Below are 27,842 nucleotides of genomic sequence, written 5' to 3' on the forward strand. Positions count from 1 at the left end.
CCTCCCCTCCCCCCCGCTTCCCCTCAGCGCGGGGCGCCCGCCTCGCTTCTCCCTCCGCCGTGGCAGGCAGCGGGGCCAGGGAGCGCCGGGCAGACAAAAGCGGGGAGAAGGAGGCGTTTTAAACGCTTTTTCTCCTCCCGGTGGGTTTTACACCGCTCCGCTCGCCTCCCCCGGGCCGGAGGCGGGGGGGGGGGAAGAGGAAGCCATTAACCGCCGTTAACGGCAGCGGAGCCGCGCGCCGCCGTGTGTGGGGAAGGAGGCGGGAGGGAGGGGGGGGGGGTGGCGGCGCGCGCATGCACGCCCTGAGTGACGTGCGTCTGCCGGGGCCGCCCGGCGAGATCAAAGCGGGAGCGGCGCGGGCCGGGCCGGTAACCGGGCGGGTCCGCGCGTGTGAAGTGGAGCGGCGTGGGGAGGCGGCTCCCCGCACCCCCCCACCCACCCCCCCCGCTGCCGCCAAAGCCCTCCCCCCACCAGATAAAGCGCCTGGGCGGCCCACGCGGGGCGGGCAGAGCAGCGTGGGGGGTGTGGGGGGGCGGGAGCCGGGAGCACCTTTCCCGGGAGCGCCGGTCAGCGCGGCGGCGGTTCGCCTTCTCCGCCTCCCCTTGGCGAAAGCGTTGGAGCGGGGGGTCATGAGGGGCCGCGGGGCGCCGCGCCGCAGCGGCGGCGGCGAGCACATGGCGTAGCCGGCGGGGCCGGCGGCTGAGCGCCGGGCCCGGGGGTTAACCGCGGTCTGGCGGGGCGAGCGCGGCTCCCTGCATGTGGCGAGCGGGGCGAGCAAGGGAGCCCGGCGGCAAGCACCCGGCGGCGCGGTCCTGAGTGGCCGGGCAGCGGCGCCCGCCCGCCCGCCATGGATTGCAGCCTCCTCCGGACCCTCGTGAGCCGATACGTGAGTACCGCCGGGGGGGCCCCGCCGCTCCCAGAGCCCCGCAGCCGCCTCGGAGGAAGCTCCCTCCGGGGCTTCCCCTCACAGCGCAGCTCGTACCCCGCCGGGGGGGGGGGGGGGGGGTGGAGGGGTCGGGGGGACGGGACCCCGCGGGGCAGCCGCACCGCGCTGCGGCCCCGGGCTCGCAGCGAGGGCTCGGTCAGGGGTTTGGCGGTCCCAGGGCTCGCCAGGGGAGCCTTGGGCGGCCGCCGCACGGGGTTTTCTCGGTAAGCGGAGGATGCAGCCCGTTGTTGGTGGGCTGTCTGCAGCCCTCTCCCCGGGCTGTCCCTCGCGAAAGTAGAACGGGTTGGCCGAAGTTCGAAGGACCATAATTTACAGTGTGCTGAGATAAGTAGTTATCAGGGCAGGTAAAATCTCTAGCTTCTTGTTTGATTTTTTTTGTTTGTTAGTTTGTTTTTTTTTTTCTTTTTTTCTTCTGTTTAAATTGTTTCAGTCAAGCTGCCTTTTGTGGAATTGTCCTGACGGGTGGTCGGAATAGTCCCAAGTTTTTATAGATTTGCGTGGTGAGGTTCAAACACGCTGCTTTTGGTGTACTTTGGGGAAAGGGAGTGGATCTTGCTTGCTGGTCAGCATGTTTTCCCCCACCCATATCATCCGAAAGAGCAAATCAGTGGTGCATTAGAGCAGATCCAAGTGTAGGTTGAGGTGTGTCAGGGGGTGCCAATCCGGTTTCATTGAAGCCCTTAACAAATGTTCACAATAATGGTTTTAGTAAATTGACGGAATGCCAGTAAGTGCAGGGTTATACAGCGCAAGGGTCGGGAACCACCAGTACCAGGAAACTGCAGATTGCTGCTTTTGAGTGTAGAAGAAATTTTAAAAAGATGGTGAGAAATAATTAGGATTTCCAAATACATCTAACTCTTCCTTCCGTAGAGGAAGTACTTGTAAGTGAGGAAACTTTCATGCTCTGACCAAGCAAAAAAGTAAATACACGTAGTTTTGTGCATGTCAGGAGCTAGCTTCATATAATACAGGTGGAAGTCTTTCTTCTTTAAGCGTGAACAAATTAAGAGGTGAAAAAATGACTAGATTCTTTTTTTTTTTTTTTCTTTCTTCCTGTTTACAGTAGGGTTTTATGTGGGATGAGGAGAGAATGGAGAGGTGAGTACTGAAAGCAGCTGTGTGTATATGGATCCTTAGAAAGTGGCCCTCAGGGAAGGAGGAAAATACTGAAAATATAGTGAGGTATAAGAGAAGTAGTAGTATCTGTGGATGTGCAAAGCTCAGGTAAACTGTGCTGAGGTCTGTTGGGGAGCAGGCAGGATCAGTTTGGGTGTAGTGATCTGTCAGTGCTGATCTAACTGTCATAGTCAGTTTAAGATTTTTTTTTTGTTTGTTTGGTTTGTGTGTGCGCTCACATCTGGAGCCCGTACAAATAGTGCACTCGTGCACAGAGCAAACTGTTTTCTCTAAATCTGTTCTGCATAACATTGTTGCTAACCTCTCTTACAAAGTAGGCTTAAGCATAGAATAAGAAACAGGCTTGACAGTAGCTACAGTAGTTACTTTAAAAGTTAAAGGTGTACATGAGAAGACAGTATGTTGAAAATAAATGTTGTGGTTTAACCCCAGCTGGCAACTCAGCACCAAAAAGCTGCTTGTTCACTCCCCTGCCCCTCAGGGGGACAGGGGAGAGAATCCAGGGAAAAAAGTAAAACTTCTGCATTGAGATAAAGACAACAGAACAGGAAGAAAATAATGATAATAAAGCATTAGAATGTACAAAACAAATGATGTGCGATGCAGTTGCTCACAACTTGCCGACCAATGCCCAGCCAGTTCCTGAGCGGCAGCCCCTGGCCAGCTTCCCCCAGTTAATGTACTGAGCATGAGCTCCTGTGGTACAGAAGGTCCCTTTGGCCAGGTTGGGTCAGCTGTCCTGGCTGTCCCCTCCCAGCCTCTTGTGCTCCTCCATCCTCCTCACCGGCAGGGCGTGAGAAGCTGAAAAGTCCTTGCCTTAGTATGAAAGCTACTTAGCAACAACTGAAAACATCAGTGTGTTATCAACATTATTTTCATCCTTAATCTGAAACATAACACTATACCAGCTGCTAGGAAGAAAATTAACTCTATCCCAGCCAAAACCAGGACAATAAGACACTTATAAAGCTCAAGTTGTGGTCTGTCACCACTCTACCGCACTGCGGATAAGGGTAATTAACCATTCTAAAAGCTAATGAAATATTATTATATCCTATTTAAGGAAGTGTTCCTATATCACACTACCTTATGTATTGTGTGTATGCCAATAGTCTTTGTCTAGATAATTGCCTAGCTGTTCCAGGCCACCTTGTATTTTTTCACCTGTTGCTTCTTGGTTTTTTTGCACTTCTTCAGTTTCTTAATTTTGCATCCTTTCTCCCAAGAAAAGATCATTTTGAAAAAAGCTGCTGTAAGTTGTGTTAGTCATTTCAGTAAGACCATTAAGACCTGGCAAGCTGATGCCTGTGTGTTGTTTTCTTTATGTTTTTTTGATCTCCCATGGTTCAACTCTTTTTGTACAACTACAGCACTGAAAATGAAAATTAACAGCTTGAATGCTGGGCCTGAAGCTGACTGCTGTACCTGAGTAGCAAATGCACATGTCAGCAGTATCACTCCATAGTTGTCCCCCCAAGCTCTGTACACCCCTGCCAGGCCTCGCAAGTGTAGATGTGCTTGCCTTTTTCCAAGCTACTTTGTAATAGAGGAGACATGGCAGTGACACTGCTGCGAGAGAATCAGAGAAGATATGTACGTTTTGTGCATATATCAAAATATGCTCAAGCTTGGGTTTAGTTAAAATCTATATGGAAACTATTCAATGATCAAGGTCCTAGAAGTATGAATTGTTCTGCAGGCTGTGTCCTGGACTTGTGCAGCTGCAGGTCCTTCCCAGAGCAGGTTGGTCTCTGGATTATCCTGAGAACCCTGGCTGATGCAGGCTGGAGATGTTTGAAGTACATGAGAGCTCTTATGGTATGATCTTGGGATAACAAACAGTTGCTATGTGATGTACTAATGGAGACTACTATTTGGATGGCTTCTGAGAGTTCTGCATCATTTCTTTCTTTCCCCATACTGTATGTTGTAGGACATAAAGGCAGAAGTTAAATGCCAGGGTTGTTTTCCTGATCGTGAAGGTCCCTTGATTCCCATTTCCCTTACTGTTGTTGCAGTTGCTGTCCTGAAGCAATACAAAATAGTGCATATCTTCAAGGCCCTATGGAAGCGTAGCAATGACTGGGTGCTGTCACTTCAAGTTGAAGTCAGTTTCCTGGTTAGCACTTTCAAATATTTGTCTGCTGTTTTACCCTGCATTGAGTGTCATCTTTGTTTTCCAGGCATTGGAAAAGTTCAGTGATGTCGGTTGCAGAAGATACAAGTTCAGCATGCTAGTCATATTGTAGTCCAGATCTCATCACCAAGCGGTGGTGTAGCCTGTTAGAAGGACAGAGGCAGTGATGTCTTAATAAATTTCTAAATTAACGTTCTGTTGTTCTGCCCCTTTATATTCATCCTGCATTTTTTTTTTTTTGTTTTGTTTTCACTTTGGCTCTTATTTCCCCTAACCATTACTGGAGCCATACACAATTTATAGGACTGTTAGTGAAGAGTAACTTTCTATATAAAAGGTGTTTGTTTCACTGCAGCACAGCTGACATGGAGTTCAGTGTAGTTTTCAGAATGCTTTGTGATCCTTCAGGCTGAAATATAGCAATGTAACTGCAGTTACTTCTATTTGAAAGAGATTATTCTGTATGTGTTACTGCCTCAGTCTGTATGAGCTATAGTAGCGGTATCTTTAAGTAACAAAATAGAAACATCTTTACATATAGCTTTTCCACTGTGTGGAACCACAGAATGTGAATAAGCCTTCTACAGTAAGATAAATTTTGACAGCTGCATTGTTTAATTTACTTTTCCAAATAATGACTGTGGGGGTAGTATGAAAAGTGCCTTGTGGAGGTATACTGTTTGTCACATACTCTATAAAAATATAACCTCTTTTTCTGGCTGTTGCTTTTGCATCAGACAACGTGCTTCTCTGTCTTCTCCTTGGATTGTTTGCGCATTCCCCAGAGGATGTGTGCTACTCGGGGGAGGGCAGCCTCACAGCCTGAGAATACAGAATTAGTGTGTACTGTCCTGTAAGTGTCATGCACAGCCTGCTGTGTACTCAGTAATGAGAGGAACTTGTTAGCTTAGCATTAGGTAGTACACTATTCAGGGGAAAAAAACAAGCATATAATGATAATTAAAACCGTGTCCATACAAGATTAGCTTCTGTTTTATAGTTAAGATTGTTGGGGACACTGTGTGGATATAATTAAGCAACTTGTTTTGCCCATATAACTGTAGTTGCATTAGTTTTCTCTAATAACTTATTTCTTGCTGATCTCGGGACTTCTGATCTTCTTCCTCTGTATAGTCAAGAGATGGCTATAATTTAAAAAAAGTCTTGATGACATCTTTCATTAAATAAACATTTACTTCCCTTAATAATACATGTGCGTGTGTCTTGTATATTCACAATAGCAATAGCTGTTTATAGCTGAATGTGGATTTGGATATTCCGGAATATTGTGGATTTGAATATATCTGGGTAATCTGGAAAAATGTCACTCTTTAGCATATGCTTGTTTGGACACTAAACGGTTGCTAAACATCTTGCAGCCTATGGTGACAGTCTGTTCTGTATTTGTAAGACAGCTGGCCCTCATCAGTAAATGCTCCTGCCCAGGTTGATGGCTTTGGGTAGTACCATAAATACTACTGGGTCAGAGGTCTGTATTACTGAACGATTTTGCCTGTATCATGTAGTATATTTAGAGATCCTGCCACTTTATTGCTTCTCCTCTTTCATGTTGTCCTCTTAATTTGTGATTACAAATCTGGATGTTAAGAATTTGTTGCCTGTGTAAAGATCTCTAAATGTGTATAGTGGCAGATAAGATTTGCTTCCAGAAGGAACAGTGATTTATTACAGCTCTGGCCTTTGGGAAACTGCTGTCCTATTAGTGATGCATATATTTCTGAAAAATCATTTTTTGGGAGGCTGGAATAAATGAGTTTACAAATGGATGCTTTATTTTTCACTTTGTTAGAAGTGGATCAACTTTACTCATACTTTGAGAAGATGACTGACTAGACTAACCAGGAAGTTATGTTCAGGGTTTTTAGCAAGTTCCCTACTAAAGTTTATGGTAGTCTGTGGCTTTTGGTTATTGGTTTAAATAATTTTGCTGTTTTTATTGGCGGTATAATTCTAAAAGTGTTTTCTAACTAGATTTCCTAAGTATTTAACTTGTGTATGTAGTCTCAGTAGACATAAATGAATATTGAGCTTCAGGGTTTTTTCCCTTTATGTAGCTTTGATACAGCAAAGGTTGGCAAGTGCTTTGTCCTGAATTTTGGTGAAATTGTAAGACTCGGTGCTCTGAAATTATTTGTGTCTAAAAGGACAGTCTATTTATCAAGTGTTACAGATGACCTACTGTTTTTAATCTAAGCTCAGTTAACACATATGAGGGAATCCTTGTATTCCAGTTCTTGCTTTTGCTTGTAGTAGTTATTCAGCTTTCTCTGTACCCTTGCAGACTGGTATCAAACTAGTGCTGTTTAGGTGTTTCTTAGGGTGCCTGTAACATAACCACCACTTTCTTCCTAGATGTCTCAATAAGTGAAAAGTTTTGAGTGTGGGTTTTTGTTTGGTTGTGTTTTTTTTTTTTTTTTTTTTTTTTTACTTCCAGGGATACAATTTGACAAAATCTTAAACTGTTTTAAATACCATGCCAATGTGTTTATATACAGACTCTGTCTGCAAACTGTCATGAATATGCAAAAAATGTTCTCAATAGGAGCTATGTGTGTTTTCACAGGTCAGCAATCAGTAACTTACTTCTTAAGTGTTTGTGTCTATCCCTGGTACGTAATGTATTTTTGTTACCTCTTGTGCAAGTTAGTGTGTCACAATGTTTTCCTGAAACCTGAGATGCTTCCTATCTCGCATCTTTGTTTCACTGTGGGTACCAGTTCTTCCTGGTGTGGAAGGCGAGACAGAGTGCATCTAATAGCATGAGTAACTTCTGAGTTACTGTTTCCCCAAGCACCGTTGCTTTGTTACTCTCCTAATTGCCTTTTGTGTATAAGTGTGGGAAGACTATATGGAGTGCTGCCTGCATACTCTTTAGCTTGTCATTTTAAAAAAGAGGCAAAGTTTGAAAGCTTTACTTACCTCAGAAATTAATTTTGCCGAACATTGAGTGTAGCTGACGGGATTTGGCATTTCTGCAAATCTAACTACTTCTTGTGTACTGGTAGTGATTTTTGTTGTGTTCATTCTGGTTTTGTAATGTACTCTTAAGATGTTTCAGTATAATCCCAGGCTCAAAAAAAACCCCAGACACTTCCTTCCCCCGTCAATTATTTATTGCTGAGGGCCAATAAACATGAAGAGTTGCACAGGCTTTGTTTTTTCCCCTCCCCCATCAATTAGCTAATTTACATAAGAAAAAACATGATTTCCTCCTTCTTTTGAGAATAAACAAATGAAAATAGGACCTTGTGTATGTAAACCAGCTCACTTAAAGGAAGCCAGAGTACATATTACAAGCTGGTTGCTATTGACTACAAAATACTGCTCATCTGCACTCATCAGATGCTTTCTGATAGTAGAAAACATTGCTTTTGGAGCATCTAAATTGTAGAAGTATTTCAGTGACTTAAAATAGATTTAGAACTTTTGATCTTGCCATTTTTAGCATCAAAAATTCTTGGCTTTTCTGAGGGGAGAACTGTATAGTTGTTGTGTTTTGATAGCATGCTTTTTGATTTTATTTTTTTTATTTAATATAGTTGTGCTTTTATGCTTTTTCTAAAGTAGCACAGAATATCAATACTGAAAGGAGGAAGCCTTTTCAAAATTATTTTTGGGAATGGAAGAGATCAAGGTACAACATAGCATGTTTATAGTTTAACATCTCTGATCACTGTTTCTCATTCATTTTTTGCTCCTGTTGTACAATAGTAATTGAAACAAGAAAAGTGGCAAGGTGGAGTGGGGTTTTTCTAATGAGTCTGCTTTTTAAACCCAAACCCCTTAAGAAACAGTGTCTGGGCTGACAAGTAAAATGTTCCACAAATATGGTTGGCTACTGTTTGTGCTGTAGACGTGGGGATAATAAACTTATTTATTTAAACCAGGTTTAAGTGTGACTAGAAAGCAGTTGTGTTTTTTGAGGATTGGTGGTGAGATGCCTCCTCCATGTCATGTGCAGGTGTGGTAGGGAGAGGAAACCAAGAGAAAACTGTGCCACAGAAAAGACTGAACAGATGTTTTAGCACCTGTTATGCAAGTGGATTCAACTTTACTGTTTGTTGGGTTGGCTTTGGTTGTTTTGTGTTTTTGTTTGTGTTTTTTTTTTTTTTTTTTTTTTTTTTGAGCAAAATAGCTTGCCTTTTCTCATATAAATCTTTTAGTCAGATTATTTTTCCAGAATAATGCTTCTTATTCTACTGGTTTACAATTACACAGGATAATGTAGTATTTCTATTTGTGTAATTGTCAAGGGACATTTCAGTCGAAGTTCATCCTGAGCCATGAGGCAGAATGACACTGGAATGCTATTATCTTCTCTGCTATAATTGCCATGGCAACAGTTGCAGGTAGACAAGGCAAACCAAGGATTCTTTTTCTGTATCATACAGACACCAGTTGGTTTTTTTTTTTTTCTTTCCCTTTCAGTAATGACTCTGAGAAGCCTGTAGCACAAACACACTATGAGTCATTATGAAAAGTAATTGTGTTTTTTAATTTCATTTTAACTTTGGTTTAAATTTTTTAAGTGTTGAGTATTTGTGATACTGTATTAAAAAATGCACTTTTTCTAGGAAGAAACTGTCAGACTCGCCTGGATTGTTCTAGGAGACTGAGATGAGCCAGTAGAGTTTGTCTGGAGCATCATAGAACACCACAGTCTGATAAAGCACCTGAATATCTGGATGTGAATTTCTGTGTGAGTTCATTTTTCCTTAGGACAGGGATGAGAGTATTACCCAGCTCTTCCATACAGAGAAGTTGTAAGGGTAGTTTAATACTTTCAGGTAATAAAAGGCTATGCCACAGGAGGAAATCTGGGTGTCATTATAAGCCTATAACGACTGTGTCTTAGTTTTTTTTTTTTTCTGTTACTGAAATGTTCTACACTGCTTCTCCTCCTGCTACCCTGGATTTCCCCCTTTGTTGCTCCATCTGCATACATGCATGTGTGTTCACGTGCAGATGAGTGCACACTTCCTGAAAACGGTATATAGTTCACTCACAATAATTATGCCAAGATTTACCAGTGAATCTGATGCATACTGGTATTTTAAAATAAAAAGGGGGGGGGTGCCACATACTAGCCCTTCTGTGTAGTTACTGAGGTTTACTGTGAAACTGTGTTTGGAGATGCTTCTTCTTATTTATGTTATCATAGTAGTTACTACATACGTGAAAGCTTAAGAATTTGGAGATTTTGTAGGGACACATCCATTTATTCTGCTCTTTCTTGCAGACTTAATTTCTCTTTTAGAAACAGGAGACTGGTTAATTTGTTTCCTTCATTAATCATTAAACTCATCTAGATATGGGGCAGGGTGAGGGTGGAATAGTGTTTCTTTTTCCTGGTGGCATTGACTAATCTCTTTGCTTCAATCAAAAGAGGATTTCATCTAACCTATTTTAAATAGAGGATTAAGGACAATTAGGCTTTTCCTCTACTTTGACACTAAGATAGGATGTTTTGAAATGCCCTGAAAAGAACATCTACTGATGCACCAGTAAAGTTTTGCAAAATTAATGTTAATAATCAAAATACTTATGTAGAAAAAGAAAATTTGCATATGAAGTACTTATCTGGAGAGAATTGTATGGATGAACTGGGGAGAGGGAAGGAATTGAACGATTTACCCAGTAGTTTTTTGTCTCTGGTACTTCTAATTTACATTGTGAGGTAGACGTGTAGGTGAACTGAAATGGATTTCTTGTTCTCTGAATTGCATTAGCAACTTGTAGTTGATGCTTAGCATTTTACATAGTACTTTGAAAATATGTGAAGGGCTATTAATGAGTTGTTCGCACAAATGATTATAATGAAGTACAAACACTAGTATCCATTATCTGTGCTTGTGTAGCTATTTTATGCCACTCATCATGAATATAAGTGGCCTCTCTTGAGGTGACCTGAATCGGCAGTGGCATTTGATAGCTATTATTAAACTGCTACACTTGTCAGGAGGTCATTACAAAAGAAAACCATGACAAATGCTACTGTTATTGGAAAATACATGATGTGCATAAGACAGTATAATGATTAATGTGAGGGGAAAAAATGGCTGTCTGTATTTTGGAGAAGGTTTGGCTGCCAAATCCATCCTGTAAATGATAGAACTGACTGACTTCCTTGAAGTGTGGATAGTATACTGCAAAGCTACAAAGAAGATAGTTGAATGACAGTTACTTCTGTGAAATTGCTCTTGCAATCATAAGTTTATTACTAGCAGTTGAAGGTAGATTACTGATAATCATGGTTTCTTTAGTTTTGTTTCTTGCAGAACACTAGTATAGAAAGTTCATTCTAATCTTATTTTTGGATGATGATACTCCTGAAGAAGGCTGGTGGAGAAGAAGCTGAAGTCTATTTTATCTTACCGATGAGGTGACTTGGAGTCAAATAAAGTGTAATTTCTCAGACTGGCATAAATGGTGTTTCCTGCATGAGTGGAGTGTTTGGCTCTGGGGTCCCAAAGCTGACTTCAAGGAGAGCTCTGGTCTTCTGTTAAAATACATCTGGAGTCTTTGTCGATGGCTTTGGCTTGACACTATGCCTTTGCATGCCTTCTGTCTTCAGATGTTTTAATCTCAGTACCTCTTAGGCTATCATTATGACTTTAGCAGTGTGGATGGGCCTATTATCAAACTGTACTGATGAGTAACAGAAATGGCATACCAGTCATGGGATGCGTTTTGGGTAGAGTATAACAAAAGTGAAGGAAACATAGTTGGAAAAGTTGATGTCCTGCTTATTTTGAAATATTTTTTAAAGATTTTTTTTTTTTTTCCAGAGGGACGACATAGTATTTAAAATTTAACTGCTATGAAAGCTCTTAAAAACCAGGCTGCCATTTAATCTTACTATACAATGTGCTTATGTAGAAACAGATTCATTCTGTGTAATATGGTATGAGAGTGGATACTGCAAAGGTAGTCTCAAAACTTCTCATTGATCAAGTCAAAACTAGAAGAACAAGTAACTTTTATGCTCATGTTAGCAGAAATAGAAAGTAAATAAGTTCAGGCTGGACACTCTGCATTGGACAAAAAAGTCTCCTTACACTATAAGCAGGTCTTGATTGATTAATGTTAGTGCTTTTCTTTAGTTTAATGCTCAGCATTTTCTCTGCAAACATGGAATGTACTGAAATGTTGTTGTTCATTGGTGTTTTCTGTTTGTTATAGACTAGCTGCAACTAATTTCTAGTAAATTAGGTGTGGTTTCCTTTTTTTTTTTGATTTATCAGTGGGATTACATTAACAGTAAGTGTGATCTTAAGAGTTATCTTAATCTTTTACATTCTAGCCTCCTGACCATCAGCATGAATTTTGGAGAGTTTAACTCTAATAAAAACCTTCTGTTCATCTTAAAAAAAATAAATCAAAGATTTATCAGGTAACCTCAAGTATTACAACCATTATCAAGTTAATGTTTAAAATCCAATATATAGATTTAAAAATGTCTTATACTGTCTCATTTTTAAGAATGGTACAAAAGGTTAAAAATATTAAACAGATTTTCAATTCCTGACTACCTTAAACTAAAGCAGTTCTAGGAGTTCTAAACAAATCTACTCTTTCTTGTTGACTTTAAGTTCTTTGCAGAAATATATATTTTCTTCACAACAGATATATAGCCACTTAAGTATATGGCTGGTCTTTCAATATCGTAGTGGGGAGGATGGGGGTAGGTGGGTTAAAGCTGAAGAAAGAATTTTGTTTAATGACAATCACTGAGCACAATTACAAAATTCTTTCACCTATGAAGATTAAAAAACCAACCAAACAAAAAAAAAACCAAACCAACCAACCAAACAGCAAAACTAACCCACAGGTTTATCATAGCTTCACCTGTGAATGCTGTAGTATTGTTAATCTCTTAAACAGTGTTAACTGGCTGCTTACTATTTGCAGTTGTCAGATGATCAGATGGCCTAATTTGGTAGGAGGTGCCTGTGTATTTGCACTGGGGGAGGAGAAATGGAGGGACAATGAAAAAAGCACTGTCCACAGCCCTAAACTGCATGATCACTTTAAGATGATTCATGAATACGCTGACTTCTTGATGCTGTAAGATTTTCTGACATAAGGAGGTGAAACTTCCATACTCAATGTCTGTAATGACATAGGAGCAGTAGGAAAGCTTCACGTTGGTTTTGTGAAGCAGTGCACAGTGAACGCAGGCAGGCATGAACACAGGTTTAAAGAGGCAATCTGGATTGTGATTTTGCGTCTCCTGTCTCTTTCAGCCCAGCAGGTCTCAAATTTGAAAGGTTTATCTTTGTTTTCTGAAAGGAAGGTTCTTAAGCTTCTAACTTCCTTCCTAAGAAGTGAAAAGGTCACCTTGAGCATTTTTACTCTGTTGATGGTACCTGCCGTAACTTGCTCAAACAGCTTTTATGTCAGCATATCTGTATATAAAGTAAGTTTTCAAATAAATATATTAAAAAAAAAAAATTGAGGCTAGATTTCTGCTGGGCATGTTGAATTAAAACATCAGTATTTCTTTGCTATTTTCTTGCATATAACAAATTATAAGGTATTTTAAACTGAAAATAATAATACTCTTATACATGCATTTGCTTTTTTGTGTGTTAAAGATGATGCCAATAGCCGAAGTTTGATTGAGTCATGGTTGTAGTTGAGTTATTGAGACAACTGCAGACACTTGCAAACCTTTAAGGCTCGTAAGACTGTAGCACTGGCTTTTCTTCTTGCCTTCTGCCTCTGCCCCCAGTCAGACTGCTTAATTCTGCTTATAATGCCTTTCTTGTTGCAGAGGATCATTTGCTTGGTTATGTGGCTTTTAGCTGATCTTTGAAGAGTATTATGATGAGGGGAAAAAGTGCTACTGCACTCTTTATTGTCAAATTCCTATCTCTGTCTTGGAGATGCACAGGGGAGAAGCAGGAAAGTGGTCTTTACAGCCCCCGACTCGAGCATAGGGAGCTTCCCGCCTGGCGCTGGGTGGTTAGAAAAGTACAGGAGTGGAAAACCGTGTTTGTGGTGGCACTGCTGGTGGCAGGCAGCCACATCTTGCCACTTTTTCCTTAAACTGATTAAAGGTGTGATCTGGACTTCTGTTTCTCATAGTATGTAGAAGAGACCAAATCAAATGTTGAGCAGGCTGGTGCAGTGGCATGTAGCTCTTGTAATCTAAGAGCTGTCAGAAGGGACTCTGGCAGTAGAGCCAGATTTGTTCTTTCTTTTGCCTTCTATTTTGGATGTCCTGTTGCCTTGTTTTACTTTGCCCTGAGTGACAAACTATTGGGCAATGGGTATATGTGGGTGCATTCCTAAAAAGGTGACTGTTGCTCAGGGTTTGAAGCTGAAATGGGTGAAGTAGTAGCAAGCTTATCTGTTAGAGAAGGAGTGCTGCCAAGTGCCAGGCTTGTAATAGTGCTTCTGACTGGGATGCAGTGACATCCCAGAGTGATGACTGAGTCAGTGCTGACTTGACAAGTTGCTGACAATCCATGGAACACGGGCTTATTTTGTGGGTAGCATCTGGCATCAGAAAAGGAGTAATTGGGAGAGCGGTAGGAGTTAACACTTCACCTCAATGTTAAGAAGCTTTTACGATTTATGGAATGAGAAGTGTTTGGGTGACTATGTACTGGTGGGAATGTTACTTAAAAACAAACCAGTCAACCAGGAAGTAACTCCAGCCTTTCCTCCCCAAACTAAGCGTGTGATGTGCACTCCCTTGTAGCATTTGTGTGTCATGTGGCTTGACCTTCCCAGAGTACTAAGTGCAATCAAAGCATAATGACTTGGGGGGAAAATGGAACAGCCATTATATGCTTAGCATTTCCTCCCATGTGTATATTAGAACATGTTTTATTGAAATAAGGATGCTAGCCAGCGCAGAAATCCTTTAAGATTGTGAAAGCCTATAGCACGTTTAACCCTTTCACAGGCAACTGTGGGAGACTGGCAAAGGAAGGTTTCCTTGGTTTAGTGTGAAGCCTGGTGTCAAATGCTTGGAAGTCAAGGTTTTCTCTGCGTGAAGATAGGATGTACACGATCTGTTTCACTAAGGATATTTGGAATTAATTCTGAAAATAATTATTTAAACTTGGTATCTCTAAAAGAGGCAACAAAAAGTATTTGTTCACGTCAGACTAGTCTGAAAATGCTTCATGCTTTTTAACTCTCTTTCCATAAAAAGTGACTAGGTGATCTGTAGAGACCCCTTCTAACCTGCATTATTCTGACTATTTTAAAAATAACCGTTGACTTCTGTTTAATGTTAATTTCAAGGAGAAAATAGTCTCTTGCCTCTTTTGCAGTCATCTTGGTTTTCATCTCTGAGCAGATAGTAGTAGTAAGACATCCTAGTTTAAAACAGGCTCTGTGGTTAAAGCTGCATAACATCTTAAAGTGGGAACCTACGGGCTCCACAGGTTGTTCTTCTGAGCAGTAGTTATACCGCTTGGTGTGTTTGTTCATTCATGCTTCAAGATTGCCATAATAGAGGTTCACAACAACTTCCCTGTGTTCATCTGCTCAGTAAAAACTACTGTAGGCAGAGCTGAGGCTTTAATATCTGTGGACCTGGCCAAGTTAAAGTATTTCTTCTGGTTCCTGTGTTTCTACTTAAAAACTATTGCAGTCAGCCTATACCCGGTTATTGTCATCACTCCCTACTGGCTTTAATTGCTTGTGTGGCTATTCTGAAACCTTTCTTATGTAAAAAAATGGATTTTTCTCAAACTACTGAGTAATTTAAGATGACTGATTCATGTTTCTTAATTGAGATATTCATAATATCTGAGGAAGTCCTAACATTTGTGAAAGAAGATGGTAGTGAGTACCTAGGTGGGAAGGGAGCTGTGGATGGGAAACTCTTTTGTAGCCTAAAGAGGCTACATGTCTGTAGTTTAATTTGGAAGCTGCTGATGTGTAAGTGTGACCTGAGAGGCTGGAAAAGAAAAGCTGCTAGACTTTAATTAGTAACAAATAGTGTGAAAACACTTGTGCCCTTGAGACTTAAGATGGCTGGTCTCGGCTTTCATGACAAGATAGTTGTGTCACCATGGAGCGCTGACTGTCACTGCATGTGCTCTGAGAAGTTATTCTGGAGCTGCATTTAGGTGTTGAAAGGACATGTGTGTTCTGTCTGGGCAGTGTGGGAATGGTAGAAAGAAGATATAAAATAGCATTAACTGTAGAAGACTGTATAAACAGACTTACTTCTTCAATGCTATTACTGTAGAAAAACCCCTGGATCACAATAATGGGCTGTAAGCTGTTCTTGAAATACTTCTTGCTGGATTAAGAGCTGACGACTTTTGGAAAGGTTTTGCGGCCTTAAATTAAGTAAAAGGTGGTGACGATTATTTGACTGTTTGGAAGGAAAGTATGGAAGTAAAACCCCCTTGGTCTCAGTGTACTTGACTTGTGTTTTCTTAAAATAGTTTGGGGCATGTTAATGCAATGTCTTTCTATCTCTATTTTAAAATATCAAAGAGAGCGAAGGTGAAAGAGTATTCCGTGGAAGAGAGGGAGTCCTTGGCTGAAAGAGAAGCTTGAGTACTTGATATCATGCACTTGAAGTCATGTGTTTTAATGTGTCCTTCTGTGGTTTCTGAGTTGGTGCCTCTGAGGGGAGAGGAAGCTATAAATAGTTCTCTGTTCTCCAGTTCTGTGGTCAAATGAGGCTTGCTGGAACTTCTGTATAGAACTTGACCACTAAATTGGCAAATTAGGCCATCTTTCCTGCTTCTGATTGGAGTTTGCTCTAAAAAAAAGGGGGGGGGGGGAGTGGTGCGGAAGGAGGGAGTGTCTTTACCAGTTTAAGTGATTTAAATTGTGGGATGCACTCTTAAGAGGCATATTCTAAAAGGGAATCTGGAACCTTTGACAGACTGCTCCAGGAGGAAGACTTTTTTCTTAATCACTTTGAAGACAACTTCTGAAGGATTAATGATATTCCTTCCATACTGGGCTCAGCGTTTCCATCCATTTACATAAAACAAGTGAGCTGCTGCTCTTCTCCTAAAGGTGTTTGTTTTCATTAGCAAATGTGTTAAAACATCTGGTTTCACCTTGAGCAGTTCATGGGTGTGCAGTCTGTTTGCGGTAGCCTTTAAAACACTGAAGACATTCCTGAAAAGGCTTAAACTCTGAGCCTGGGCTTTAGCTATAATCAATACCAGAAAGTATACAACACTTGCTCTGGATGGTATTTAACAGCCTCACATGGGTTGCTGAAGCAGTGTTTGTCCAGCTTCGCTTCATCTGCTGGTGGTTCAGGATACTCTCTTCTTCTCTGCACTATCTCAGAATAATATACTGGTCTTTAAGCCCAGATGCATCCTCTTCCAGTGCTTCAACTTCCCTTTAGTGCTGCTTCAGCTAATCTTACTAAGATTTCTGTCTCTTCTGAAAAGCTTTTCTTACAGGTCTTTCTGCTCAAGTCTCCTGGTTCATTATTTCACGGTTCGCCTCCTTGAGCCTGTATTCTTATGCCAGTAGGGTTTCTCTGTGGTTCTTTGGCCCTAGCTTGTCTATCTTCTCATTGCATCCCTTTCGAGAAGTGACAGGAAACAACATAGTGAACTCCAGATGAGTTCTCCTGGCGTAATGGAGAAATTGCCTCCCTCCTTCCCAGTCTGGTCTGGGTCATCTGATCCCCAGCTGACCACATCAGCTGTTGCTGTGTGGTGGGCCTTAGGGAGGGGCCGTAAACTGGCCCTTACTGCCTTTCCAGATCCAGCTGCCTTTGGTGCTTGCAAAACTACAGCCAACAAAAAGTCCTTTTGTTATCTGTCTCAAACGGAGCTGAGGCATATGATTGAAAGGATTATGCCATACTAGGTTACTAAATATGTTTTTTTGCATGACTCTTAGGCTGAAGAGAAAAATGCTATGATAGCCATCTCCAGTAATGATGGGAGCACCTTCTCCTGGTGGACATCAGTGCCTGTCCTGGGACAGTGCCAAAACTTTATTTTAGTACCTTCTCAAGTCATTAGTACAGAAAACAGTGCAGCTGTCTTGGCAGACTGTGCTAGGAAGAGCAGTTCCTAATTTAGTGGGTATCCATCTGAGTGATGCATTTGAAAGTGGCATTTTGGACTGGCAGCAAAAGAGGATTGAAAGCTGGTACTGAGCACAGTAGTGATTACTTGCGGTAGCTCCGGGCTATTTCATTCTTTACAATGGGTAAATGTTGGTGTGTTCACCCTCTGCTCTCAGAGAAATAGATTGCAGAATGGTCAGTGTTGCAGCTTGGTTGCTTGTTGCTAGGAAGGGGCTTAGAAAATAAAGGAGTCTTTTGAAATAGGTGCCTTGCTGTGCAGAGACTGAAGGCCTTGAATCTTTGGCCTGGCCTACTAGCTAGAAAGCAAGCTTTGCACCTGGGAGAATCACCTGAAAAGGTTCCCAGCCAGCATTATTTTGGTCTTGTCCAGGTGTTTTTTGGAAGATTTTTGCTTATCTAAATAATGATCTGATGCTTAGGCTGGGAAGTTTTTGTGAGGTTCCAAGCAGTGGTTGCTACTGCTTGGGAACTTGTTATACAGGCATGTGGTTTGTAGGAAGCTGTGAAACTTAATATTGTCTTCTAACAGTTTTGTAGAGCGAGCAAGTGGCTGAGGGAAGCATGTTCCTTTGGCTTCTTACTGGAGACTCACTGGAAAAAATTGTTGCATTGCAGTGCATGCTGAGTCCTCCCAGAAACCAGCGATTGTGGTGATTACTGCTCCAGCTCAAGCTGTAGCTCTGTTGATTGGAATTGGCAGTTCTGCTTTTAAATCTGAAAGTTGCAGTGAGATTGCTAAGTCTCATCATTGTGCTGTGTGCTTGTTGCTTTGAGATAGGGTTATATGACGGCTGCCAGGATAGATATGTAAAAGCTTGGTGAAACAATAGCTTTAACATAGGGTTAAAACTTTTCTTCAGTCACAGGGGATGGGATACTGAAGGCAGTGTGTCACTTCAAGGCTCCTGCATTCTGCATCATCTTATGGGTTGTCTTGTGGATATTTAACTTCTAGTTAGATTCCTTATGTTTGTTGTTCTGAAGGTAGAAATGTTGCTGGCAGAGTGGAGATAGATATACTTTTACCGATTTCATGTATGCAATAAACACTTGTGACCTTTCTAGGTTTGTAACATACACTGATGGAAAGCCGTATGGGGAAAGTTGTTGATTGTCTTCTTGCTTCACTAAAAATGTTTTTACTTAATTTTTTTCAGGTAGTGACAAATGTCCATTTTATGGAAGACTACTTGACACATGTTGACCTTAAAGCAAAGGGTTAAGCTGTCTTGTGTTTGCCTGCTTTTTGTCCTGGAAAGAATCAGCAATGAAAGTTAGGCTGTCAGCTTTATTTTCATTTCCTAGCTATTGTCTGCTTGCCAGCATGTTTTAAATGTAGCTTTTGTATTTTTTCTAATGCATAACATTTGTATGCGGTGTTTCTTGTGATGATGCCAGAACAGCCATATAGTAAATATTTAATAAGAGTAGTAAAGATTTCTTGTTCTCAACGGACTAAAATCCTGCTCTAAAGGAAATGAAATTGCCATTCTAAAATATTTATGAAATGCTGCACATAAGGAGATGGCGTTTGTTTGGTTTATGATACATAGATAGCAGGAGTAATGATCTCAGTTTAGTTAAGACATAAATGGTGTAGGTGGGTTTTAAGCATGATAGAAATCTAAGTAATCTCACTTCTGTGCTTGAGGGTGATATATTGTCATCCAAGATCGTAGCTATAGTAAAAGTTAGATGTTGGAAGCTCTCCTGTTTCTCCATACTTCATCTGAGTCCATTTTAGGAGAGTTTGCTTTGTAATCCTTTTACTGAAAAACATGAGTTGTTTGGTTGAGAAAGTTTTAACAATGGAACTGTCACATTTTTAGGATTTATTTTTTTATGATGCGGCTATCAACTCTCATGGGAACATGAATTTCCCTTGTGATTTACTAGTATTTAAAGGTGGCAATGATAATTGGTATAGCTACAACTTCAGTGTAACTGGCAAGTGCCTGGAGTAAGCGTGGTTGATGCTTTGAATGTATCACTGACAGTGCAAAACGTACTCTTGCCTCTTTGTTCAAATGCAGAAGGAAAGCATTCAGACTGGTTGAGACTAGGGTAGGAGTGAACACAAGTAGTGAGGTGTATAAGGTAAAGGAGACCAAAGCTGTTACAGAAGAAGAAAACAAACTGCCCGTACCTCTCTGTCCTGAGACCTAAAACTTGAAGCACAAGCCCATGGATGTTGAATTGGTTGAGGCACCCTGTACCTGGCCCCTCTCCCCTTCTTCACCACTACTGTGCCATTCCTGTTGTGCGGAATGAAGAGTGATTAAAAATAAGGAGAAATGTGAAGACTTCTGAAGAAGGTAGGAGCTTACCTACTTCTCACAGCAAGGGCTAGTTATTTGAGGAGGTAGCTGTCTGCTGAGAATGCGCTTCCTTTCAGCATTTTTGTTTTCATAGGTGGTGGGTTTTGGTTTTTGGCGTGTGTTTTTGTTTGGTTGGTTTTTGTTTTGTTTTTCCCTCATGAAGACCACAGCTTTCTTCAGGGATAATAAATCTCTATTTCAAAACTGAGTCTGTGTTAGTGATGGGTAACATGTACTGAGACAGCCTTTACCCAGCTCACAGTACACTTTTAAATTTAATCCTGGTCTGGTGAGAAGCCACTGTAGTTTTTAGAGCATTAAAAAAGAGGATGAGCAAAATTGCCTGGCAAACAAATAAGGACTGTGCCTGAGAGGAATAATCCTTTTATAAGTAAAAAGCTCAAACATGCGTTCTTTCATGCTTCAACTCTGCAGTTCACTTTTAATGTTGGGATTTGCTTTTATGCACTATTATTAATTTTTTCTTGACTGTTATGCTCCAAACAAGATCATAAGTTGCCTTTTTATAAATTTGAGTGTATCTGAATTAAAAGCACGTATCATCTTAAAGAAGTGAATGTGTCCAGCAACTTTAACATAATTATCTAAATTCATTTTTTTCTACAAATGGACAAGGACAGATGCAAAGTACACCCATGGAAGTTAAGCTCCATAAAAATTAAGTTTATATTGCATCTCAGTGAGATTGCAGTACTGTCTTCCTTTGTTTTGCTTTAAAATAAACCCATTCTAAAGCCATTACAATGTGTGTGTATCTTGGCTGTCTGTTTTCCACTTCTGTAGAAGTGAGCTTTCAAAACAGTAGTTCAAGGCACAGACATTGTATTTCTCTTCAAGTAATACCACCTCTAAAAAATGCTGATAAATACTCTGTTTTATGGGCCTGTTACATTTCTGTTTTGGCTAAGATGGGAAGGTAAAATCCTTGCTATTGAGATTTTTTTTTTTCCTTATTTTTTTTTTTTAACACTTTATAGAGTATAACCTGGTCTTAATAAACGCACATGATTACTATGATACGTGCTACAACAACATTAAAAAGGTTTTAATGTTTTATTTTTTCAATTGGTCATTTGGTTTGTCTTAAATCTACTGTGTTTTGCTTTACAATATGGTGGTGGGATATATTTAAGTGGTGGAGGTTACTAAACACAAGAAATATGATGAAATTGAACTCACCTTTTTCAGTAGAAGAGGCACAAAAGCAACTTTTGCCGGTGGTACGCAATCCTTATGCTGACTCTTAATGTCTCTTGGGGGGACTGAAATGGAGCCTGCTAGTTAACTTTTTAACAGTTGTTGTGCATGCTGTATCCTTAATGAAAGACATGATAGCAGATACGTGCATGTTAATATTACTGGACCTGGAAAACATTAGAGGACTTAATTTTTTCTGTTTTGAAACATCCCATGGAATAGACCAGACAATTTGTTTTAATTTGTCTCTTTAAGGGAATAAAGATATAACTGTATACTCTGTGTGTGTGTATGTATGTGTATACACATGTACAAAAGTGCTTTTGTGGAAACAAATAGTGTGCTGTAGGTATCACGGATATAGATGTTCAGAGGAGGAAATGAAATGTGACCAAAAGAGATACATCACCTTTCCAAGTCTCCATATTCCTTAACTGAGTAGCCCTTCCCGTCTCCCTTATTTGAGTTCACCAGTTCTTATGCTTGTGAAATAATTTGTTCTTCTGCCAAATAACAAAATGTGGTGGTTTTTTTTCTTTTTTTTTTTTTTTTTTTTTTTTTTTTGTGTGGGTTTTTCTTAATGCCACCTCCCATGTCTACTGCAGAAAAAGCAAATGGCTTAACAAAACAGCCAATTTCTGACTCATGTCTGGTTGAATCCACTTGGGTTTTTCTGCCTCTGAGCTTCTGAGAAACTTTTTTTCCCGGGTTTCATGCTCAAGAGCCTTTTAGAAGCACATGTTTGCAGTTCTCTGCTGTCCTTTCCTATCTGTGTTTTGAGACCTCCTAGAAGTTCTTTTAGCATGCTCTGCTATTAGTTTGCTCTTTTGTAGAAACGTTTGTTATTTCTTCCAGGTTGGAGGAAAATCCTGTATGTGATGTAGGAGCCTTCCTGTCCAAGGCTGCCTGCAAAGTCCATTTACCACATAAGCTAAGAGCAGAGTTGATCTGACTTCAGTTCTTAAGTGGTCTGCACTCGCTTTGTGAAGTTTTAAATTTTAAACTTGAGTATACTAACTTTGAAGTGCTAAAATAGGGGCTGCCTGTAGGGAGTGGAGCATTGAAACTGTCATAAGAGAGAGGCAAACAAATTGCAGCAGTTTTTCTCTGTGTATATGCAGAGTAACTTCAGAATATGCTCCTCTCTTAATGGAGCTTTTTTTTCGGTAAGGAGACTGACATGAGAAAGGAACACTGAAATAAAGTACTGTTCTTTCTATGTTTAACTTCTTGAAGTAAGGAGAGAGAAAAATAAGAGGGGAAAATCAGCTTATAGTTTTCTGATTAAAAAGGCATCCTAGAGAAAGGGTGATGAAGCAGATTCTTCCAAAATGGTTAATGATCAGCAAGCTATGATTTCAGTAGAAAGACAAGCTAGAAACGGGTTGTCTGTTGAGCAAATGCTTTTCTTGTAGGTACTACTCTTGAATATTTTTGATCGATTACTTGCAGGTGCATGCAGACTTTTGTCATGAATTTTTTCAGTTCTGATAAAATAAAAACAATTCTCATGGAAAAGTGGTAGATAGTTGCTGTAAGAGCTGCTGTATTGGTGTGGAGGAAAAGCAGGTAGAGAGACTTTAAAGGTGATATAAAGGTGATAGTTTATCATAGAATATCATGTTGTGGACTGGGACTTGAATTTCATACTTAAACTATTTAAAATGTTTGAAGAATTAAACACTTGTCAGTATTAATCAGTTTAAGTGTAAACTTCAAAAACCCAAGAGAATGCTTAGACCCAGTTCCACAGGTTGTTAGGACAATTGAAAGATGCTGTTCCCAGCATGAAGAGAATTCTTTCTGATATCTAGGAACCTGGAAGGTATCAGGAATCAAGATGTGTGAGGGCAACTAGGTAGTATTTTTTTTCTGTTCGTTTCTGCAGAAGTCCCTGAATGCTTCTATTGCAGTACAGTTTCTTTGAAAGATGCCTCTCTGATGAATACACTGCAAAGTACGTTTTGTTCTCTTGATTAGCAATATTACTGTGTACTGCAGTGCAAACATTACTCAGCTTCTACTAGAGAGATGTTGATAAAAGCCTACTGAGGCAACTGCTCAGATCGTAATGACTTTCCTACAGTGCCATATTCATAACAGTGATGACCTAGAGTATTGTGACTCTTGGTCTGATATTGCTGCAGTAGAGGTGGAAATAAATGGTGAAGAAAGAATGTGTTGCCTGCGTAAAGAATTAGAAAATATTTTCTAAAATCAGTGTAAGGTTTCCTTTTCTTTGTATTTTCTGAAACTGGTGGTATTGCATACTACCATGCCATTTAGTAAAATGTAAATTAACTCAAGTGTGATTAAATAAGTTGTTCGAACTTAGAACAAAGCTTTGTTCATTTTCTTGGCAGTTACTGCACTTTATTCAATATTGCACTCTTTAAAAAGTCGTATTTAATCTTAGAGGATAAATCCCTCACAATATATTGTGATGGTATATATAGATGTTAGCCTACTTCTATGTATTAAAAAGGAAATAAAATTATCTTATTACTGTAGAGATATTTCAGGATGTTCCTCTAATATAATTTTTACTCCTTGTTGTGTGCATGTTGGAAGCTTTTGTGTTGTAATGCATCCTGTATGCTGCTGTTACTCATTGTGGATATGCAACTTCATTCTTTCCCTTACTGTCACAGTTTTATAATGTTTTATGAAACTGTCGTGGTTTAGGCTTGGTTGGCAGCCAACCACAATGCAGCAGCTCTCTCTCCCTTCCCCTCAGGCAATGAGAAGGGACAGAGAGCCAGGCTTGGGGTTCGAGATAGGACTGGGATGGGGAAAAATCCCCCTTTATGGTCACGAGCAAAAGGCAGACTCATTAGGGGAAGAAAAAAAAGAACAGACATTATTACAGACACTAACAACACATAACAGAGTAGGACAGTGAGAAGCATTGCCACATCTTGAGAACACCTTCCCCCCACCCCTCCCTTCTTCCCAGGCTCAGCTCTGCTCCCGATATCTCTACCTCCTCCCCCAGTGGCGCAGGGGCAGGGAATGGGGGGTGCAGTCAGTGCTGCCACTTCCTTTATCTTCAGTGAGGGGAGTGTCTGGAACTTGCTCCCCCTGCTCCATCGTGGTCCCCCTCTCACAGGAGACAGTCCTCCACAAACTTTCTCAGACATGAGTTCCTCCCATGGGCCGCAGCGTTCCCCACACTGCTCCGTCATGAGTCACTAACTTCCTCCGACTGGATTCTCTCCCACGGCTGCAGCCCTTCCCGAGCTTCCCCGACGTGGGACTCCCCCGCATGCTGCAATCCTCCCAGCGCTGAATTACAGCAGCGGGGCTGCCTTTTCCCATGAGACCCTGGCCTTCTTCGGGCACAGCACCTTGATCAGGCAAGCAGAAGCCACAGGCCATAAATCAATGTCTGCTCCACCGTAGATCTGCATGGGTGGCAGGGGGGGCCGCCCCGCTGTCTCCCCACAGGATACAGGGGGGTCTCTGCTCCGGCACACCTCCCCCCTCCTTTCTTCCTCCGTTCCTCCACTGACCTTGGTGTTCATGCAGCTGCAGCAACTCCTCCTCACCAGTCCCACTGCTCCTCACCACGTCCCTTCTTAAATACGTTATTGCAGAGGCTCAGCTGATTGGCTCAATTTCCCAAACAGAAGTGGAGCTGACTTGGAGCTGGGGGAGCTTCGAGGAGCTTCTCACAGGGGGCCACCCCGATAGCCCCCTCCCCTGCCACCAAAAAACTCCACCATTCACTCAACCCAGGACAGGAATGGCCTTCCCTTTCTGTCTTCTCCAGTAGCAGTGCTGTCTGTGAAGCATCCTTCCTTCTAACTAGTGCATGTGCTTCAAGGGAAAAGTGTTGCTCTCTCCCAGTCATCAGGCCTGTTACTGAGAAAGTGGAGCTTGACAACTGTCTCCCAATGGCAGCTGAACATTTCATTTAAATTTTTGGTTTTGTATCTGAATGGTTCTTGAATTTTTTTTTAAGCTGACAAGTCTAAGCCCCCAAAAATGAACGATAGACATGCAGTGGGGCTGGCATACCATTCAGACTTCTCAAGAACAAGCTTGTACTGTTTTAAGTCCTTAAGAATAAATGGCAAAAGCAAAGATTGAGGTAGTGTATCGGGTCATCTAAGCATCTTAAAGCTGAAAATGGCGTACAACTGATAGTTTTATATTCCCAGGAGAACTTGGTGAACAGGATGACTAAAAGAATAAACTGTTAGACATTTAGTTAGCAATTATGAAGCGAGTAGTTTTGTTGTAAAACAAGATTAATAATCTTCTTACATTTGGTGTCCTAGGTCTGTCACAGTTTGTGGAATGAATTGTAAAAAGGTAGCTGTTCATATGCCTGGTTCTCAAGAGGCTAAGCCATCATATATACAATTACTGTCAGATGAATTAAAGCTTTTTAGAAACACATCCCCCTATACCCTCCCCCATACAGTCCAGTATGTAACTCATTTAATACATTCAAGAATTCTTGTAATTTTGACCTTGGGAGATTAGTTAGGTCAGTACTGGGCGTGCTTGGAAGACTTAGCAAGGAGTTAAGAGCTAGTGAATTGCTGTCTCTGTTTCCAGATCTGGGTGAGCTGGACAAGTTGATTTCATATGCAGTGCAAATGCAGAATTCTAGACAGAGTAAGTAACTTGGCTAGGGTCCCTCAAACCTAGAGGCAACAGAAAAGTAGAATTTGCCTGGGGAAGGCTCTCAGTAGATTGGGCTTTGTGATAAAACCGGTCAACTAAAATGAAGGTTTTAATCGTTCAGCACCATCTGTTCTGCAGGGCACCAGCAGGTGGTCTGTCCGTTGACAGGGCTGGTAGAAGTGGCTGGGTGTGCTGCAGGCAGGCCAAGCAGTGATGGCAGTGAAAGCATGGTGGAGTTACTTGCCTGCTATCACTTTTTCCCTGCCTGATTTCCATTTAACTATTAGCCAGGCATTAGCACCGAGAAGTCTGTACTTTGAAGACAAGAGAAAACATGCATCTTCGTAATGTTCTAAAATGACTCTTAACTTATGTTGGAGCTGAGATTTCAGATCAGCTGCAAGTAAGTTAATTTTTCCTGTTTACCACTGTTGCTTACTTTAAAAGGAGCAGGTGAATTACACAGCTCAAGTTTAGGATGCCTAATTTTGAATCTCAAGATTTGGAAAGATAAAGGCTGTAATACTGTAATTGCTTATTGCACTTGCATCAATGTATCAAAACTGCTACACCATTCTAGTCTGACATGGTCTTGGAGCTTTCAAAGTAAGTGTTCAAATGTGAACATGTGTTAGCGTATACGATAAGCTTGTCTGCACGCCCAGACGGTTGGAGGCATCCAAACAGTACCTTGCCTGGCTATATTTGGAGGCCCATCCTGGGAGGCATCAGCCTCTCAAAGGCCCGTCTTCACAAGCCAGTGTGGGAACAGAGGCAAAATGGGAGAATCCAAATTAGGGACTTGGAGGAAAGGAAAACCCTGTCCAGGCCCTTCTCAGAGCTGTCCCAGGAGACCCTCAGCCACATTATCCAGGAGTAAAACCAAACAACATAGGTCACTGCCTGAGCCCCTTTTGGGAGAAAAGAGCTTTTCAGGATAGCACAGGACTTGCTATGGGATATTTAGGGGATAAACAAAAGGTGAAGAGAGGGATCTAGGTCATTCGTGGAAGAAGTGTGGGGAAAATAGAGGGATAAGGAGATAAAGAAAGGGCGATTGCATGTAAATAGGGTACTTGTTTGTATGCTTATCTGTCCATGCCCTTCATCTGATCAGTGAAGCCTGTCCTGTCTCTTTGTTAAATTACTTTCTCTCTTCCTGTGTGTGTGATGGGGATTTGAGTGCAGCGACTGGAGTAGGATCAGAGGTGGAAGGGCCTGTGTGCCTGTGGTGCCGGAAACTGCAGACACTGCAATGAGAAGATGTAAGTGCCAGCAATGGGAGTGGGACCTCAGGTCACAGGGCCCCCTGTGTCCATGGTGCCTGTAGCTGCAGAGAGTGTGGGTGTGCCAGGGAATGTGGGGGCACTAGCAAAGATCAAGCCTGGAAGTCAGGAGTGCATGTGTGCATCTAAGGGTGATGCCATGGGAGGAGCTGGCTGTTGGTGGGACCAGGGGAGTCCCATCAGCTGCCAGAGGGTCAGTGGGGTCTGAGTGTCTCTAAGAGGGAGACTTATATGTGTGTTTGTCTCTAAGGGTGAGACAGGGAGTTTGGCTATTGGGGGGATCAGGGTGGGTTCCAGCCAGCTGTGCGTATGGACACATGAGAGATGGTCTGTACCATCAACTGTAGCAGGACTGTGATCTTAAGGGTGCTTACATCCAAGGTGACAGCAACTGGGGGGACTGGAATGCTGGAACCAGCTACTGGGCAGGCTGCTACAGGGATCAGCATTGCACATGTATGTATAGATAGATATAGCTTCATTAGCAGACCTCTGTCCTGCTCAGATTGGAGAGGGGGAGCAGGATGAGGCTGTGGTGCTACCCGTGCGTGTTCGAGCGCTCAGTGTGTTGATCTCCCTGGCTCACTGGTATATATGGTATACATGTGTGTGTGCCAACAGGAAGAATATGCTGAGCCTTACTCTTCCTGGTTGAACCTAGGGACTTTGAGCTGCAACAGCCTCCCTTCTGTTGGGGAAGCTGCTGGGTTCAACCCCCTTGCTAATGCAAAGAAGAGAAGTATAATGCTATACAAGATCTGTTTGTCTCAAAATTTAAGTCTGCTCTTGAAAAACTAGTAAGTAGTGAAAAATGTCACACCCAGAATTTTGCATTTTTGTAGCTTTTATTATGGCTTACTGAAACTCGGCTTCCATTATTGTTTTAAAGCTGTATCCCCTCAAGTGTATGAATGTACTCCTATGTAGTAAAATGATTTTTAAATTTAATGGCAATCCTTCTGAAAGGAACATTGCATCTGCACTGAAAATTTATGAGTTTAAGTGAGATGTTACTTAAAGATAAGTGAACATCAGCCCAATTGGCCTTTATTCTGAGGGTGCTTTTGTCTGAAAAGTCTGTTGAAAAAGTCCCTTC

At 41.5% G+C, this 27,842-nt stretch overlaps 1 protein-coding gene across 7 annotated transcripts in view; it reads left to right on the forward strand.

Moving 5' to 3' along the window:
• Window positions 1-24: 24 nt before the first annotated feature.
• The window catches only part of ATP11A (ATPase phospholipid transporting 11A), a 132,859-nt gene continuing 105,041 nt past the window's right edge, over window positions 25-27,842 (forward strand). For 3 of the 7 annotated variants that reach the window (XM_042805956.1, XM_042805957.1, XM_042805958.1), the window contains exon 1: window positions 25-886. In XM_042805956.1, the coding sequence (XP_042661890.1) occupies window positions 848-886 (39 nt within the window). In that variant the 5' untranslated portion in view covers window positions 25-847. The remainder of the gene's footprint in view (window positions 887-27,842) is intronic. The other 4 variants (XR_006166779.1, XM_042805953.1, XM_042805954.1 and 1 more) reach the window with 2 other exon arrangements.

The sequence above is a fragment of the Tyto alba genome, unplaced genomic scaffold (assembly GCF_018691265.1).
Source record: "Tyto alba isolate M040663 unplaced genomic scaffold, T.alba_DEE_v4.0 Super-Scaffold_45, whole genome shotgun sequence".
In the NCBI taxonomy this organism is placed as follows: domain Eukaryota; kingdom Metazoa; phylum Chordata; class Aves; order Strigiformes; family Tytonidae; genus Tyto; species Tyto alba.